At 42.8% G+C, this 16,668-nt stretch overlaps 1 protein-coding gene across 12 annotated transcripts in view; it reads right to left on the bottom strand.

Moving 5' to 3' along the window:
* Positions 1 to 16,668, bottom strand: part of PHACTR1 (phosphatase and actin regulator 1) — a 426,275-nt gene that overhangs the window by 62,586 nt on the left and 347,021 nt on the right. For all 12 annotated transcript variants that reach the window (XR_005594204.1, XM_039525218.1, XM_039525220.1 and 9 more), the window contains one exon: positions 5,162 to 5,492. Coding sequence is in view for 11 of the 12 variants with exons in the window: in XM_039525218.1 (XP_039381152.1) it covers positions 5,162 to 5,492 (331 nt within the window). In the remaining variant the exon portion in view is untranslated. The remainder of the gene's footprint in view (positions 1 to 5,161; positions 5,493 to 16,668) is intronic.

Below are 16,668 nucleotides of genomic sequence, written 5' to 3'. Positions count from 1 at the left end.
TATGTCAGAAAAGCCATACTGCGGTCAGGGAAAAGAGCTCCCGTGAGAGGTACCCTGATAGCAAATCTACATTCTGGAATCCACAATTTTCTTGAATTTTAAAGAAGTTGGCCGCATAAATTATCCCTTTGTTTAAATTGTGACACACTGTTATCCTCATGTAGGAAAATTGCTGCCTAGTGAGTGCAGATCCTTTCTGAGAGTTAGGAATGTGTCACTTAAAATCATAACAACACTTGGCTCTTACATAGCAATTTCTATTTTTAAAATGCTTTTAAAATATTGCTCTGTTAATGCTCACAATACTCTCATGAAGCAGGTAAGTGTTATCACCCATTTTACAGAGAGGAAAACAGAGGCATGGAAGTTAAGTAACTTGATCAAGGTCACACAAAATAACGTGGTTCCTGGCTCCTACTCCGGTGATCAGGAATTCCTCATTTTTCTTTGGCATGCTTCTAACTCATTGGCAAATCATTTCTAACTTCCTTTAACATAGCTCATACCTTTTCCCTGCCTTTACATGTTGTTAGACAGTCAGGACTCTGGAAACCAGGTCTTTTAAAACAAAAAATCTACGTTGTTAAAAGAAGGGGATTGCATGTTCTTTCTTTCCCTATTCTTGGCCACAGGAGCAGAGGTGGGTGGGAGGGAATAGTTTGGGGGTGTGAGGTATAAGAAAAGAATGCTGGAGAGTTTAGGGAGAAGATTACAGACGGGCACAGGGATCAACCCACACCAGGTGAATTTACCAGAACGAGGAAATCCCACTGACTCAGGAAGAAAGCAACAAGAAATAGGCCTTTTCTTTAAATAATTGGGGGGAAAAAAAAGGTACCCTTTTGGCTGAAGAGGGCTGGTTATTACTGGGGCTTGTCAGTATCCCTTATAAAAAAATACTACAGTGTTCTTTAGTAATGCTTCACATCACTTGACAATAGAACTAGCAGTATTTGGGGTGATTATTCTAGAATACTTTAGTATTACATTTTTATAGATAAGGTTTGGGATCAGCTGAAATGGGTGCTACCTAGTGATGTTATTATTCCTTTGTGATGTTAGATACCCCCTTTTCTCATAGTGATAGCAGAAATTCTTGGTTTTAGTCCCTGAGTGCATGACCTTATACTTCGTACCATTTAATTTTACCCCATTTCTGTATTTCAGGCCTCTAGCTCATCCAGTTCTTCCTGTATAATATTCTGATCCTCCTCTGCATGGATGATGACTCCCACTTTTTGTCATCAGCAAATTTAATTAGTGCAGTCCTACTTTTTGTGCCAAGGTCATTAATTAAAATATTAAATACGATCGGTCCCAAGAGTGATCCTTGAAGAATGCCATTAGTAACCTCCCTCCAGTCGAACAGTTCTCCTTTCAGCACAACCCACTGACCTCTCCCCTTTACATGGTTTCCTTACCCTCCTTACAGTTCCTGTATTAAACCTCATTTCACTAATAAATCCCCATCTAGTACCATGCCAAATGCTTTATTGAATTTTAGATAGATTTCATTCACTGCATGTCCTTTGTCTAAGAAATCAGTTATTTTATCAAAGGAAGATCTATCTTTGATAATCCCGGGTTGGATTTTATCCCATTTTCATTTACCTCCAGTCTTTAATTATTCTTTCCTACAAAACTTGTTCTAAAATCTTGTATACTATTGAGATCAGACAAACAGATCTGTAGTTGCCTGGACTACTTTCCTCCCCTTTCTTAAATACAGATAACTATGTTTGCTATTTTCCGGTCATATGGTATCTTGCTACCTGACTTGCAATTTCATGTGCCAGTTCTTTCAGTATTCTGGGTTGGAGATTATCTGGTCCCCCCCAGTTTGGGAGCATTAAACTCTTTGAGCTTTGTTTCTATTTTGGATGTGATCATTTCCATTTTCATACACTCATTCCCATTAGCCATCCTACTTTTCCAGGCCTCTATGTTCTACATTCTTCTCCACAGTTGCTGGCCTGGGAGCAGGGGCCCAGCAGCATGCTATTTTGGAAGCAGCAGAAAAGCTTAGGAACCAATCTCAGATCCTACATATTTGACAGACATGATCACACAGCTAAATTTTATATAGAAGAAAAAATAGATCTCAAATATAAGCAACTTACAAGGCTTTCAAGGCTTCTGAGCTGAAGCTTCCTATAACAAACACTGCAGAGTGATGTAATTAAGGTTTAAACCTGTTTTTTTGTACAATTAGGGAGAAAAGAAAGCACTACTGTCAAACTAATATCAGGAAAAGATACCACTTGGTGTACCTAATCCCCTCCCAAATCAAATCTATTCTGAAAACCTACACTAGTCTCCTTGGAGACATTAGCACATTTGCTAAAAACAGAGTCCCTTGGAAGTGTAACTTAAAAATTTAACAGCACATGTCGACTTTACAGTCCACATACATTATGAAACTAGTGACTGCCTTTCCAGAAGAAACCACCATCAATTTTTTTTTCCTCAAGTACCACAAACATTACTAACTTACTGGACAATGAGCATAACTGAAATACTTGATACATTATTCCATGACTGAAATATCCACTGAGGCACAAAAAAAAACAGTTAATCGACTGAAAAGAAACAATAAAAAAATCTGTTCTGTATATTAATGAGAGCTAGGAGTCCCTTAAAAGTGAAATCAATATTAATCCCATTTTTAAAAATTATGCTCTTCTGTGCTGGGAGACAATTGCTTCATTCTGAGAACTGGATTCTTGCTTGTTCAGTTTCAGCTTCTGGTAAATGTTAAAAATTAACAAAAATACCCCCCCCCCAATCTTTACATCACCTTCTTTAAACCAATTAAACATACTTGTAAACACAGACTTGATGGAAGCTTAGAAACTGGAACATCCATTGCTGGGGGAAGGGGAGAACAGATGCCACTATGAAGTCATATGAAGAGAAATATCATTGGATTTAGAATGATGAAGTGCAGCTTGCATGTACCATGGGCCAGATTGTGCAATTAACACCCAGACTTGTGCTAGGAATGGTGTGGAGCTGCGCTGCTCTAGACACTCCCCAGCACTCAGGGGTGTGCACAGTACATTGTATCTCAGGATGATGCAGCTAGTTCTGCAAAGTGCACGTGCCAGGCTGTGCTGGCCTACGTGAAAGGTGGCAGGACTGTGGTCCCATCAATTCTCTACCTTTGTTATGCCCATAGTATGCTACCTCCTGTCTCACCACTGGAGCCCCTTATCTGTGGCAACAGGAACCTCCCACTACAAGCTAGCCAACTTCTCACCAGCTGAGGATTCCCTTACACTGGGAAAATCTACAGTGGCCCTTTCAGAGCAGCTATAAAGGTCTCTTTTTATTACTCTGGCAGTGCAAAGGGCTAGTAGCACGGGGCAGAATCTGGTCTCTTGTCTATTTAAATGGCACATGTTTGGCTTTCTCTACAATTTTCTATTTTCCTATCACCATGTCAGTTTCAATAAAACTGTCGGTGGTGAACTGCCCAGCTATCTCCTTGAGTTTTCACTGTCCATTTAGCTGATTCTCCTGTATATAAATTACAGCAACATTCAGATTGCTCTAATTCATACTGGGGACGGGTCTGGCACCAACAAAAACCGCAGGGCCAGGCCTTAGGCCATATTTCCACTGCTCCTCTTGAGCTACTTTGAGCACTGAGAACTGGGCACCTGTATTTATTGATTCCTTCGGACTATAGGCATTCAGTGTAAAAATTCCTGCAGGGGACTATGTTCTGCACTACAGGGTGTAGAGGCTGTTTCTCGGTCGTATACTTTGGTATTGGATCTACCCTCCCTGAGAGCCCCCGCAAGGCTACAGTTAATCCAGGTGTCCTGGTGAAAGCCTAAGGACTGCTGTTCAGAAGCCTGTGCTTTTGACCAGAGACAAGTTGGTGGAATCTCTGCAAGGAAGTCAATATATTGGGATACATCCCGCATTCAATTGACTCACTTTACAAAATATGTGTGGAATCTTGTGTGGAATGACATTAATTTTCCCTATCCCCTTTGCAGTCTACAACTGGGGATTGCTACAAAACAGCTGTGACAATTAGGTTGCGTTTGTGTACACACACATTCCACCCCCGGCACACATTTATTTTATTTTATTCTCAGATGCATTTTAGATTACATTAAAAACCTAAATAGCTTATGCAAATCACCATGTGCTCCCTCCAGCTCATAAGTGGCATGTAGATTGCTTTGGTGGGGGCAACACATTTGGTCTTTATTGTTCTTTTCTAAATCCTCCATTTTTTTTTAAATTTTTTTTCTTTGGTCTTCCATGTAACCAAAGCTTTACTTGAAAACCTGGTGTTATGTTGTTGCAAAACAGGAGGCTCCTGAGAGTAGCCATGCAAGGGCACTGAATTTAGCCGTATGAAGTGGAAATCCATCAACTTCATGAAAAAAATTCATACAGATACAGACAGACATCATCTTCCTTTCCAAATGCAAACAGATAGACATCATACCAAAAGGACTGAAGGTAAAAAAAATCCATTACAATCTACATACCACACAGACTATGCTGAGAGATTGTGCCACACACACTCAAAGAAACTGCGGAACCACCTAATCAACATTCTATACAGCAAACAGGGAAAGATTAAGAACCCCTACTGTTACTCACACCTTCTTGTCAACTGTTTGAATGGGCCATCCTGATTATCATTACAAAAGTTTTTTTTTCCTCCTGCTGCTAACAGCCCACCTTAATTGATTAGTCTCATTAGAGTTGGTATGGCAACACCCATTTTTTCATGTTCTCTGTGTATATATATCTTCCTACTGTATTTTCCACTGCATATATCTGATGAAGTGGGCTGTAGCCCATGAAAGCTTATGCCCAAATAAATTTGTTTGTCTCTAAGGTGCCATGAGTACTCCTCATTCCTTCTATCAAAATCTAATGGCTAGAGCAGGAGACTGTGATTCAGGACACTTGAGGTTTATTCCTGATTCTGCTACTAACTCACTGCATCAACTTGGGCAAGTCACTTAATCTCTCTGAGCTTCAGTTTCCCCAATACTGACTTAGCTTTGTAAAAGATTTTGGATCTTCAGATGAAAGGCCCTCTGTAAGTGCAATGTATTATTGTACAATGTTATGTTCGGATGCTGTAATGACACAACATAAATTAATATTTTTAAAAATCAACCATTACCTTTCTAGCCTCTGCATGGTCATGGCCAGTGTCTTGTTCAATTCATCTATCATCCGGCACCCTGAAGGGTGAATAGGTAATGAGCTGGATCCAGAAGGCAGATGCTGGCTGTGGCTGCCATATGGAAGCTGGTGCTGGTGTGCTGCTAATTGGGATGGCAGTACAGAGTGGTGGTGTGGAGCCAAAGGCTGCTGGGAACTCTTCTGCATGGAATAGGATGCAAGAGAGAGGTCTGGCCCCCCTAAAGGCATGCAAATCATGACTTTCTTTGGAGGTAGCGGAGGCGACAGTTTAACTGGCATACAAGGCAGTTTCATAGGACCGCCAGGATCTAAAACACAAGAACGAGAGGCACAGACATAAGTTTCCATGGCATTAAAAAGAAGACCACAATATCTACTTAGGTAATCGGGCACAAAGGTTGCCAGTAAAGACAAGAAGATGAGTCTGCATTAGACTTACCCCTTTCCTGCTGGTGATGGAATATACTGTACCTATAACACTCTGAATGGTTTTCAGAAGGGAAGTTTTCATGTCACAACATTTTTGAGCCTCATAGAAACATTTGAGGACTCTCAGTAAGAAATGCCTTAAACAATAGTTCATGTAATCACAAGATCTATGTAGTGCTTTTCATCTTCAAAGCACTTTCTACCAGGGACTAACACTGACAACATACCTGTGAGCTCTGTGTTGTTATCCCCCGTTTAAGGAGTAACCTGAGGTAAAGTGATCAGGTGCCCAAAGTCACAGAATGAATCATTATCACCACAGTGGGGATTAAAACTCAGGAATTTCTGGCTCCCACTGCTACGGTCTGACTACTGCACATCACATCTCACATTTTTGTGGACCTGCAGAACATTTGGTGCAGCACAATTATGCTAATAAAAAAAAATCATGAATGAGGTATAAGGATAATCCAGCAAAAATGAAGGGAAATGGTAGGATTAATTTATTCTTTTATAAAACACCTGGCAAACAAACTGTTCTGGATTCCCATGCTGTGGATTTTAACCTTTTTAGCTCCATGCAGGATTCCTCAAAAATACATAATTTTGTGGGGTTTACCCATGGGGGAAAGATTCCTGTTGACTTCCATGGGAACTGGATAAGGCCTCAGAGGTGCATATAATGGTGACATCTATAAGCAGATGGAATTTCAATGCATTGGCTACCTGAGCTCAGCAATGGGAAGGAGATGTGCTTGGCTGCATTATGAAAATTTCTAAAAGGTCGGCGAGCCAATGAGAGGAGCTGGAGATTTGAGAATGAGGAAGGCCATGGAGAAGTAGCCACTTGGGGTTGGGGGATAAGAGAAGATGGGAGTTTACATTATGGACTGATGTTGTTTGAAGTTACAGGGAAGGAAGGAGCTAGACAGGCCTCCTGAGGTTGGAAGAAGGAGTGACCTCAACGAACCCTTTCAAATCTGGCAAACCTCTGGCATTCGGGTTCTGTAAAGGAATTCTGGCAGCATAACATATTTAGCCTCTCTTATTTGAGTTCATGCACCTTACTAAAATACAATGAAGAGATAAAAGTGCCAACAGCTTCTTGGGACTTGACAAAGCCCAGTAGATAAGCTGCTGCTGAGGTTTCAAAGGCCATCACATGTTTGTGAGCTGCACCACAATTTTTAAAAGCACTTCTATAAATTTTCATGTTTGCACTAGCTATCCATAATCTCTGGCCTGGGTATTTATTCGCCAGCAGTGGGGCCAAACCTACTAGCTAGAGTTCAGATGGCTCCCAGTTGCAACACTTCTCCAGAAAGATCAAACTGAAAAAAGACACTAAGCTAGAAGACGACAGGGACCAAATTCAAGTCTGACATTACTATTAATTATTATTAGAGTAGCTCTACAATAGCACCTAAAGGTCCCAGCTGAGGTAAGGGCCTTATTATGCTAGGCATTGAACATGCATATGGTAAGAGACAGACCCTGTCCCAATGAACGTACAATCTAAACAGCCAGCTAGGATAGAATCCAAATCTTTTGCCTCTCCATCCAGCATGTCCTATCCGCTAGGCTATACTCTCTCCACTAAAGCCAATGCCTGTTGCACCCCCTTATGCAGAACCAAATACGGCCCTTGGATTTGCCAGCAAACATGAAACTCCCCTCTGCCATTCCCTACACTCTTCTAAAGCGGACCGGTTTTCATTTTTTGCAATTTGAATTTTTATGGGTTTTGTTTACCCAAACACAGAACAGGTTGAGCTGTCATGTCTCTTATGCACATACATGCTCAGTAGCTATGTTTTATCTTTGTACCCTATATACTGTCTTCAAGAAAATTTAAGAGACAAAGAGTAAATTGAATAAAACCCTGAGAATAAGGCTCTTATGCAATGTGTTGTAACAAAACATTTTTATACATTATTTCTACTAAAAGATGAGCCTGAGCTACAAAGCTGGGATCCAGATCTGCACCTCCCTAAACTTCTGCTGTAGCCAGACCTGGGTGTTTGGTTTGGTCCAATCTCTGTTGTACTTCAAGTAACAGCTTTAAGTTCACAGAGGTGGTGGTATTCTGGAAGGGAGTGCTGTCCTAGTCCCAGACCTTCGCTCTGCATATGAAGACGTATGAGGAGACATCTGCAATGGAGGGCTCAAAGTGATACCATCCACCAGAGCTGCTCACTCATGCTCCTGGCTGAAGAAAAGCTGGAAGGGACAACTGATTTTGCAACTTCCTGTGTTTCTGAAGTACTAAAAAAGCTGATTTTCTGTTGGGAGCCAGTGGAATTTGTGAGGTTGATTGACACACAAAATAGATAGAAATGCTTCCATTTAAAAAAAAAAAAAGCATTAAAAGGAAAAGGATATTTTTCTTTTTAAATGAAAATATTCACCTCCTAGGTTTGCAGCCCCAAAACTGTTGCTTTGGGGGACTGTAGCTTGGGGTAGCGTATCAGAACTAGAATGTAAAATTCACTAGTTTATTTTCATTGGTCAGCAAAAGGCAAAAAAGCATAAAGAGTGAGTGAGATTTGTAAAATCAGTCTAAATTGTCTAAAATATTATTCATAACACAGGTCAGGACATTTGTTTAAACATCTGGGGCTAGAGTACATTAGCATACTTTCATTGCCTTCAGAAACGGAAGGATGCCAATTTACACCAGCTAAGGATATGGCCCATGATTTTTCACCTCGTGTCCACACAGCTTTGAAAAAAAACTCATGAAAATCTACTAGCACAGAAACAAAATTTATTTGTCTACCCTTTACCGTAACAACTTTTGTCTATCAATGAAAATTACCCAAAGGAGCATTAGTACAACAGAAAGGCGCTTTAGAGCTGGTCACTTGGTGACAACGGGCATTGTCCTGAAAATCTGACTAAGCGGTCAGTTCAGTGGCGGTTCTGAATGAGTAAGGTTCTAGAACATGGTCCAAACTTATGAGCAAATTTTCCCTCTCCAATCAAACCAGTGGAAACTTCATGGTCTACAGCGGATCTCATCTAGTGTAAATGAGAGGAAAATTTGACCCATGTGTGTAAGAGGTTATAATTGATATATTAGATTGGGACAATCATATTCTATAGATTTTTTTTTTTAACTCCACTGTTTTTTTCCATAAGGCATATGGACAGCACTTGGGGAGACGTCCAGCCCTTAGAAGGGAATAACCATCATATGTATACATGACTAGGTGATTAACAAGCAGGGAAGGGGAAAGGATGAACAAAAAAAAAAAATCAATGCTATAAGTCCTCCCCGTGGAATGTTACTGCAGTTTTAAATCTTTGCACAAAGCACTGAAATGACAGGATAGTAGCAAATAGGCCTGGAGATTAATCTTTTCTGGCTGAGGACCCTTGTATCCACTATTATGTATAATGGGGCTAGTTCTGCAAGATGCTGAACAAGCTCAACTTCCCCTGGCACTAGTGAGAGTTGAGGTTGTTCAGCATTTTGCTTGATCAGGTCCTAGTTATGCTGGATTGAATGCAAATAATGCTAGAAAATTAAACCTTATCCCTGTTTATGACAATATACTATAGTTATATACAAATATATAACTAGAAGATAAAATTTGCTACACCAGACTAGGGCACTGATCCATGAGGACGGCAGCCCCTTCCTCTTCTCCACAATGTACCTGGCCAAGTGACCATCCTGTACATGGGAGGAAAAATTCCTTCTGACTCCTATGGTGACCAGCTGATGCCCCAAAGCATCAGTTTTTATTACCCTTGTTGAAGTACATATAATTACAAATGTAACTACTTGTTACGAGTATCCAGTTCCCTTTTAAATCCTATTCCAGTGGCTAACTGTGACCTATTGTAGTAGTGAATTCTATAGTCTGTAAAAGTCTGCATGTATTTAGGAGGCAGTGTTGCCCAGTGGGCAGGACCCTGAAATGGGATTCAGGAAATCTGAGTTATATTCCTCGCACTGTCCTTAATTCACTGTATGAATTTGGGCAAACCATTTGACTTTTCTATCCCTAGTTCCCAGATCCTCTAAGGCTAGGACTACACTTACAGAGGTGTGTAGAATACATATAGTGCATACAACCCTAGCATGGGTACACATAGCAGTGTAGCCAGCGAGGTGCTGCTTAGATGAGTAAAGACATGCCAGAATCTTAGGGTACAGATCCTACATGGCTCTCTACTCACCCAAGCAGAGCCTTCCACATCTACACTGCTACTTTTAACAATGTAGTGTCCCACTGCCGCCCTGCTGCCTTGGACTCTTTCCCCACCGCAGGGTAAGGCTCTGGCTGCTCCCTTCAGTGTGGAAAGGCTCCAGCAATGGGGAGCTGCTGGAGATTTTCCCCACTACCTTCTCCCACCAGAGCCTTTCCCTGATGCATGTAGCTACTCACCGCAATGTGGACTCAGCCTTCATACTGTACATGCCACTGCCAGCGTAGACAAGGCCTAAGAGGAACTGATCCAAAAGCCTATTGAAAATAATAGCAGTCTTTCCACTGACTTCAGTGGGCTTTGATCAGGTCCATAATGAAGGGTCAAATTCTGTTCTCAGATAAGTGCATGCTGTGTTGGACATGGAGCTGCTATGTCATAATTTTATGACTGCTGTATGTAAGCTAGTTATTGAGATATTCTGTATAACCGTATTAGTTAGCGGAATGCTTATTATAGATCTATACTGCTTTAATTCCATGGGGACGGTCACCAAGACAACAAAGGTCTTGGACGGTTTGTAGGAAGCTTAAACCCACATGGAAAATGGATAGACACCAGGTAAGCAAGACACGCATACAATCTGTTTACCATTTTAAGATTTTTTTCTCTGAAATCCTTTGGTTGAAAATAAACAACACAGCTTTAAGAAGGCTGGCTGATCTCTGGATGCCACTGGGACATAGCTCCCAAGGACCAGAATTGCAGGTACTGAGGCTAAAGTGGGCTTGCTGAGGCAATCACATTTAGTTCCAGGGGACAGCAAACCAAGGCCTGGCCTAAGAGTGGGAGAAGCATGTGATTCCACCTAACAAGAGGTGACAACTCAAGGCCTGTGGAGAGGGAGTACACTCAAAAAGCCCCAGAGGGGTCAGAGATGCCCAATAATTGTGAGACAAGCATTGCCTACTGACTGCAGTGGGCATTGCACATGCGCATCTTAGGCCAATTTTGGCTCCCACATCTTTTGCTGTTCTTCTGCACAATGTGTACAGCAAAGATAGGGGAAGGACTTGGGAGTGCACATAGAGGGTGTGCACGCCCTGAATGCCACAAAGCCCAACTTTTCAGGGACTCTTTGCATAGTATCACAGCAGGCATTAAGGGCAGGGCCAGGCATTCTGCTGTTACCTTGATCAATTGGCTATTGCTCTCCAGATAGCAGGAGTCACAGGACCTGTGGAAGCAACTACAATCCCAGGGTCCAGCCCACTGCCATTCTGCAGACTGGGAGAAATGATCCATTCCCTCTGCTCCTGGGCTGCTGTATCCTCCTCAAGAGCTCAGCATGAGTACTCAGAGTGTGCACTGGGGAGAGAATTTACCTCAAACTGAATAAGCCATGTGCATACTGGTGCAGAAAGCAGGAGGAGGTATGACAGAGCAGTGGGCTCACGCCTACTGCAATGGGCTCATCTACAGAGGAGCCACCCCAGACATGGGCATTGGCCTGCTAAACCCAAGGTTGTGAGTTCAATCCTTGAGGGGGCCATTTAGGGATCTGGGGCAAATATCTGTCTGGGGATTGGTCCTGCTTTGAGCAGGGGGTTGGACTAGATGACCTCCTGAGGTCCCTTCCAACCCTGATATTCTATGTAAATGCTGGATTAGAACATACTGCAGGCTGTGGAGATTATCTGACAGATGAACTTGTAGTTCTAAATAGTTTTTTAATGTTGTAACCAGTAATCAACTATGTTTCAAGAGGCCTTACATCCATTGTTCTGGAATTCAATCCTGGCAGGTCCACATTATCAGTAGTTATTTTTATGGGCTTACAACACTTCCTTCCCTGTTAAATGTTCACTTCTAACCATGGCTAGTTGCTCTATATTTGAGTCATCGCTGTTATTCAGCCAGACGATAGTTTGAATCTTACTGTATAGGCATAACTAGATTGTGTGTTCTTAGAACTAAAAACGGGACAAACTTTCTCCTTCCAATGCCGGGAATGAAACAACTGAAAAGATGCTAAAAGGATTTTTAAAAGCTCTAATATGATTGCTGAATTAAAGGGCCAGATTCTGTTTGGTTACACCAAATGTAAAACTGAAGTAATCTCACTGACTCTGGATTTACACAGTGTAACAGTTATGCCCCAAATGTTTCCCTCACAGATTTTAAAGAGAATTTCATAGATAACTGGCAGTTCATCCTTTTGATCTGAATGTGGCCAGAAAAACTCAAGTTTGGTACTGAGAAGTAATGGATTAATGGACAATGGGACAAAGGGGCACTGTGATACTGGGAGTGTTGCTTTTCAAAGAAGATATAAAACCAATGTCCTGGCCTCTTCTGGTCATTAAAGATCTCCTGGCAATTAATCCCAAGGCCCCAGCCAAATTCAGTCTCAGATGGTTATTGAAATTCCCCCCACAATTTCAACCAGATATGGTATTTTGCAATTCTTGTCCAAAATGGTTGTGTAACGCTGCTGTACACTGCTATCTTCCACCCCAGAGATATCTGCCTTTTCGGGTGGGTGAACATGAGTCTTGTGTAAAGTTGGTATATCAGAGCCTTAGGACTCTGGTGGATGAAAGGGGCTTTATAAATGAAGGATGGCTTATTATTAATGATCATTATTTAACAATTGGCAGAAGGATTGTTGTAAAATAATTGGCTAGTGAGGAATGCTGAGTGGTGAAATTGTATTGAAGCAATAACAAGACATGTTCTTTTTCTAGGGCTGACTGCTTTGTACTATGTAGAGATGGATAGATGATTACAGGGCAAATGCTGCTTTTTCCTGTTCAGGTTATGAGCATGCAAGACAGAGAATGGGCAACAGAAAGGCTGCTCAGGGGATTCCAACACCCTTCACATACTGTAGAGAAGTCCTCTCTGGCTGCTCCTTCCATAAAAGCAAGATGGATGGTTTTGGGGTGGATGGGGCAGGAACATTGGTCTGTGAACTACAAAGATGTCAAGCCCCGTACCAGTAAAAGACTCCAGAGGAGGCAGTCTCACTCCCAGCCTCCTCTGGTTTCTCTTCTATTCAGGTTCTTTTATATCCTCCTCATCTTCACAGTACCCGAGAGCCTACCAAAACAGCACTAATCTATGTGATTAGAAATTGCCACGTGCAATTCTTTTTCTCCCTTTTCACTCCCACAGTAAAACTGAGGGTTTCTTTGTTTTTCCAAATTTAATTGCATTTATTTTTGTTTACTTTATACCTGCTCTGCTAGGAGTTTGACCTTGCCTCAGTCACAAATAGTCTTGCACTTGAACAGAAAGTGGTGATGTGTGAGATGGATCCTAGATCTTGTTGGAGGGGAGGATTCTTTCTCCCAAGTCCTGCCCGATCTGCACAAGGTCCCTTCTGTATACCCCTTTAGTCATTCTTCATGCAGGTAATGAGGATTTGGCCCAGAGTTTCCTGACAAGAAGATGGTCTGATTTTTAAGGCACTGAACCGTCACACTATTTGAGGTATTTATCTGGGTTTTTTTCTCTGCTGACCAGGCCTGTGGAGATTTTGTAATTATATATGCTCAGGTATTCTTGTATTTGATTTAATAAACAAACAAGATAAAAGATCAGAAGCATTCTGCAAGCTCCACATCAGCACTATACCTGAAATGAAACTCATTCCAAGACCACGTTTCCTCTCATATCCTTCTTGAACAGATCGACCAGACATTAACTACTGTCACTCTCTATTAGTCATGCATGGTATGTCTTAATTTGTCCTTCACTCTCCTCACAAAATCCTCAATAGAAAAACAGACACTGAAAGTGCAATGAAATCCTGAAAAATCTTCATTTGGAGTGCCAGAAGTCTGATTTTATTAATTCTCTCACACACAAACTAAGGATGTCTCTGGAGTAATTAGTAAAATAATAGGGTTAATTTAGCTCTCTCATGGTAAGGGTGATTCATTAAGACACACTGCTCATTTTCAGGGATTATGCAAGTCTACTATAATCTAAAAGGGTAGCATAAGGCATATATTTCTGTATGTCCCTAGACCAGGGGTGGGCAAACCATGGCCCACGGGCCGGATCCGGCCCCTCAGGGCTTTGGATCCAGCCTGTGGGATTGTCCCCCGTGGTGCTGCAGGCCCCACACCGGTCTCAGAAGTGGCCGGCACCACTTCTCTGCAGCCCCCCAGGGGCGGGGGGGCAGAGGGCTCCATGTGTTGCCCTTGCCGCCAGGCACTGCCTCCCGCAGCTCCCATTGGTTGGGAACGGGGAACCACGGCCAATGGGAGCTTTGGAGGAGGTACCTGGAGGCGCGGCAAGGGCAGCGCATGCGGAGCCCTCCATCCCTCTTCCCCCAGGGGCCGCTTTCTGGACGGGCGCGCGCGGCAGGGCAGGCGTGCAGGGAGCCCGCCCTGGCCCCGGATCGCACCGCTGCCACCCCAGAGCCGCTTTAGGTAAGTGGCACAGGCCGGAGCCTGAACCCCTCCTGCACCCCGCCCCAACTCCCTGTCCTAAGCCCTCTGCCTGCACCTCCCACCCTCCTGCACCCCTACCCCTGCCCTGAGCCTTCCGAGCTCCCTCATATGCCCTGCACCCCTCCTCTGCCCCAATTCTTTGCCCTGAGCCCCTTCCTGCACACCACACCCCCTCCCACATCCCATACTCCCTCTTGCACCCCAACCCCCGCCCTGCATACAATTTCCCCACCCAGATGTGGCCCTCGGCCCAAAAAGTTTGCCCACCCCTGCCCTAGACCCTCCCAGTAAGAAAAAGTCAAACCTATTGGTCTGAGATTTTAATGTTTATAAGGGTATATATGGGTGAAGCTGTCAGCTCTACCAAGAGGCAACTACCAGCTAAACTAGGGCCTTGTGACTAATTCTGAAATTGTACCCCCTCTCCCACAGAGACATGTGCATGTGTGTGAATCTTGTCTATGTGTGAGAGTGTATGTCATCATGTCTACATGCAAGTGAGTGTGTGCCCGAGTGGGAGAGAGCGAGCTGAGCAATCACCCTAACTAGGCAACCATCTGTCTTTAAAGACCATTCCAAAGTAGCCCCAGAAGTACAGAGTACAATTCTGCATCACCTTTATTGGAAGGTCATCTCTGTTAAACAACTGACACATGCTGATCCCTTGAATGGTTACTTAAGACAGATTTCACTCTATATAAAAAATTGATTTACAAAATACATAGAAGCAGACACCAATCTCCATCCATTGTTTGTTTTTCATCTAACAAAGAGCAGGGTAGTCTCTCTCTTCCCCCTCATGTTTCTGTACAATGCACAGTTTGCAGAAGATGTTTTCCTTTATGTTAGTTTCTTCATTGCGTCTTCATTTGTGAGCAATAACTCACGAGGTAAACTAAATTACAAGAATGGATAGGAAACAAATTCTGAGCTGGTGTAAGCAACTGTAGCCCCAAATGAAGTAAATAAGAATGGTGCCTGCTTTTGCCACTTTGGTTTACAGTTTTAGGCAAAAAATAAATCAATTTAGAGTTGATTGTGGCAGGCGGCAAAAATGAAGAAATCCCATATAAATGTCAAATAAAAGTGAACAAAAGTAAATAAAGCACAAATCAGTTGGCTCTCTAGATAGAATGCTATGTAGAAACAGGTGAGAAAAGCAATATATGCTCTTTCATAAAGATTATTTTATTTTATAATAGTCAAAATAAAAGAAAATGAGCTGGCAAAAAAATAGTAACACGTAGCATTGTATAAACAGGAAGTGATCATCCTCACCACACCACTCTGAGGCAGGGAAGTACTAATATCAGAGGGGTAACTGAGGGAAAATGACTGCAACCTGCCCAAGTTACCTAGGGAGTTACTATCAGAACTGGTTTAAAACCCAGGAGTTCATAGCCTCCTAACCTGTGCTGCTCTCTCTGAAAGCAAAGGGAATTGTGCACACACACATCTCAAAAGGTACAGACATGTATTTTAGGAATATTTAAACAGTTCATGGTCCTTGTGTGTGCGTCTGTAATATTTCTCTACAGCAGTGGTCTGATGGTAGTTCAGGGAGGGTTGACTGGTCACATACGGCTGACTGTTCCTCCTTGCTTCTAATAGCTTTTACAGATAATGGGCTCTTAATTGCAAGGAAGAGCCTTGATACATGTAGAAGCAGCTGGAAACCAGGCAGGGAAGATTGCATAACCTGCCTCCATTGCAGTCTCTAACACAGCAGGAAGGGAAACCGGAGCATCCTTCAGGGACTGGAGCAGGAGCAGAGCAATTGGGGAATTGGAGTTGTCAGTCTCCACTAGCATCCACCAGTGGGAAGCCATGGAGAAGGGGACTGGGTAGCCAGCGATCATGAGGAAGGAACCAGAGGAGCAAGAAACCAGAGGGGAGAGTAATTGGGAAAGAAGGGGACTGAGCTTGATAAGTTTATGGAGGGGGTGGTATGATGAGACTGCCTTTAAGGCTGAGTTGTGACTGCCTGCAGCAAATATCTCCAATGGCTGGTGACAGGACAGTGGATGTAGAGGGCTCTGAGTTACTACAGAGAATTCTTTCCCAGGTGTCTGGCTGGTGAATCTTGCCCACATGCTCAGGGTCTAACTGAATGTTATATTTGGAGTCGGGTCAGATTGGCAGAGACCCTGGAGGTTTTTCGCCTTCCTCTGAAGCATGGGGCACGGGTCACTTGCAGGTTTAAACTAGTGTAAATGGGGGCTTCTCTGTAACATGAAGTCTTTAATCATGATTTGAGGACTTCAGTAACTCAGCCAAAGGCTATGGGTCTATTACAGAAATAGGTGGGTGAGGTTCTGTGGCCTGCAATGTGCAGAAGGTCAGATTAAATGATCATGACAGTCCCTTCTGGCCTTAGAGTCTACAGATGCTCCCCGATTTACGCAAGCATTCCGCTCCGGAATGCCTTGCATAA

This window comes from Mauremys reevesii, linkage group 2, assembly GCF_016161935.1.
Source record: "Mauremys reevesii isolate NIE-2019 linkage group 2, ASM1616193v1, whole genome shotgun sequence".
Taxonomy (NCBI): Eukaryota; Metazoa; Chordata; order Testudines; family Geoemydidae; genus Mauremys; species Mauremys reevesii.
The sequence above is the reverse complement of the archived record's forward strand: the minus strand, read 5'-3'. Positions and strand labels throughout refer to the sequence as shown.